We start from the raw sequence: 2,500 nt of genomic DNA on the forward strand, positions 1-2,500 counted from the left end.
TTTCCGTTGAGCCTGTAACCAAGGCGACAGAGACACCTGAAGCTTCCGGGTGTGTTGTCACAGCGACCGTTGCTACAGGGATTCTGTTGACACTCGTCAATGTCTGAGAACGTGAATGGATAAGAGAGAAAAAAGATGTTTTTATCGGAAAAATCTATATTTTTCACAATTCAAAGAGATTGTTAAGTTAAGTTAAGTTATCTTTATTTGTCAGTTGTACACGAGGCACATTGAAATTCGTCTTTTCGCATATCCCCTCTCAAGTTACCACACTTCGGAGGGGGTCAGAGCGCAGGGTCAGCCGCAGTACAGCGCCCCTGGAGCAGTTTTGGGGTTAAGTGTCTTGCTCAAGGACACAATGGTAGAGATGGTGGGGCACCGTAGACACAATACCAGCCTCTGCTAGTTTTACGACTCACACCCTCCTGTCCGGTGCCGGAGATCGAACCAGCGACCTCATGGTTACTGGTCGGCCACCTTACCTCTAGGCCATCCTTTTTGAGTTCCTTATTTTAGACATTATCATTTACAAGAAAGGATAAAAAAAAATTTAATTGCTTTATTAGACAGTTTGGATAGACAAAGTTGTAACGGGGCAAACACTCTGCTCATTGATGGACTATTTCACACTTTTTTTTTTTCATGTCTTTCAATTGTAATTTCATCTAAAAAGAATGTATGAGCGAGTGGATAATTTTAACTGACTCTTGTTCGAATTATATGTTATCTCCTGCAATACTTTGAATGACTTAATATGAAGTTTGGTAAAAATTGATCTTAAGTAATTGTAAAGATTGTGTACTTATGTGTATGAGTGTACGTTTGTATTTATATATGTGTTATTGTATTTTTTTTGTGAATAAAGAAAATAAAAAGATTAATTAAAATAAAATTCAAAAATAAGCTGTTACCTAGACATTCAGTGAGCTGGCTGTTGCTCTTGTATCCGGACGGACACACACACCGATAACTTCCCATGTTGTTCACACACTGTCCCACCGAACACACTCCTGGAGACTGCACACACTCATTCACATCTACACACACATTAACACACACGCACACACACACACACACACACACACACACACACACACACACACACACACACAGACACACAAGTTTTGTAAAATATCTTAAAATAATTAGTAAAATACAAAAGTACAATTTTCAAATAATGTAAATGATCGAAAATACAAGTAAAATGTCCAACAAGTATTAGTGTATACTTGTCAGGGGTGTAATAATACACGTATTGGTACCGAACCGTCAAAAATACAGGCCCGTATGAGAGAGGTAAACTGCTAAACTTATTTATGGTGTGAATAGCGTTAATATGGCGAATGTACCTGCTTGTTATGATTGCGGTGCGAAACTTTTTTTTTATGAGAAGTATTTTACTTATTGGAGACCTTTGAGCAGTATTCTTTTTATATTTATATTTCAATATTTTTATGATTGTACCTAATCGTGACTTTCGTGTACCGTTACACCACTAGTGTGTATAATGTTAACATTAACAGTAAATGTACCTTGGCAGAAGGTGCGTTGAGAGTTCAGTTGGAATCCCTGGTCACACACACAGGTGTGTCTCCCTCCGGGCTGATCCACACAGCGGCCACGTCCACACACACCGGGTCTGCTCTCACACACACCTCGCACTGCTGCACACAAAAAATATTATTCCATATTGCAGGTAAATTGATTTATTGATGTTAAAGGCCTCACTGTTTCTGGAAAACATGTGTTGTCATAATCGCTTTTTTTTTGTCAAAATCAGTGAAAAAGTGAAACCTGTCCGTACTGTGTCCTTTGTTTACATTATCCAGAATCGCTGACTCCACCTTTAAGTTACTTTCACATTCTCAACTTTCGGGAGAAAACCAATTAATTAATTTACTTATTAGTTCAAAATAGGGACTATAACATAAAATAAAAGACCTTGGGAGACTTTTAAACAAGTCCTGCATCTGCTACTCACCCTGTACTCTGGTTGGTCTTGTGGTTGTCCCTACAGTGGTTCTGATGTGTGGAGGAGGGGGGGGCCCTCGGCGCGGTGTCGACCCAGGATCGGGGCTCTGTGGCTGGGGTGCAGCGGGGGGAGAGTCCACCCCCGAGGCTGGAGGATCCGGATGGGCCCGACCGCCTAATAAGGGAGGGACAATGAATTGTGTAATAATATTAAGATTATCAAGATTTTAGTAAAATGACTGAAAATAATATATTTCTTTAAAAAAAATTATAATAATAAAATATTAGGAAATTAAAAAAAATATTAAAGGAAAATATTCCCAAAAATTTCTGAAAACACCCCAAAATTCTTAGAAAATCTTTTAAATAAAAAAAATAATTATCGAAGAAAAACATTTCCTGTTTGTACTCCCGCCAGAAATCTCAAACATCTTAAAAAAATATTAAATATTAAAATATAAAAACTGCTATCAGAGCCTTTTATTTACCTTGACTATCTAACAAAAAAAAACTCAAACTGTCTCTTTAC

General features: G+C 38.0%; 1 protein-coding gene across 2 annotated transcripts in view; it reads right to left on the minus strand.

Moving 5' to 3' along the window:
• The window catches only part of ltbp4 (latent transforming growth factor beta binding protein 4), a 45,954-nt gene that overhangs the window by 22,949 nt on the left and 20,505 nt on the right, over positions 1 to 2,500 (minus strand). The window contains exons 11-14 of one of the 2 annotated variants that reach the window (XM_080025132.1): positions 1,982 to 2,146; positions 1,533 to 1,664; positions 912 to 1,037; positions 1 to 103 (exon numbers count right to left, since the gene is read on the minus strand). The exon at positions 1 to 103 is cut by the window's left edge and continues 11 nt beyond it. In XM_080025132.1, coding sequence (XP_079881258.1) covers positions 1 to 103; positions 912 to 1,037; positions 1,533 to 1,664; positions 1,982 to 2,146 — 526 coding nt within the window. The remainder of the gene's footprint in view (positions 104 to 911; positions 1,038 to 1,532; positions 1,665 to 1,981; positions 2,147 to 2,500) is intronic. The other variant, XM_080025133.1, reaches the window with a different exon arrangement.

This window comes from Ammodytes marinus (assembly GCF_949987685.1).
Source record: "Ammodytes marinus genome assembly, chromosome: 3".
Classification (NCBI taxonomy): Eukaryota; Metazoa; Chordata; class Actinopteri; order Uranoscopiformes; family Ammodytidae; genus Ammodytes; species Ammodytes marinus.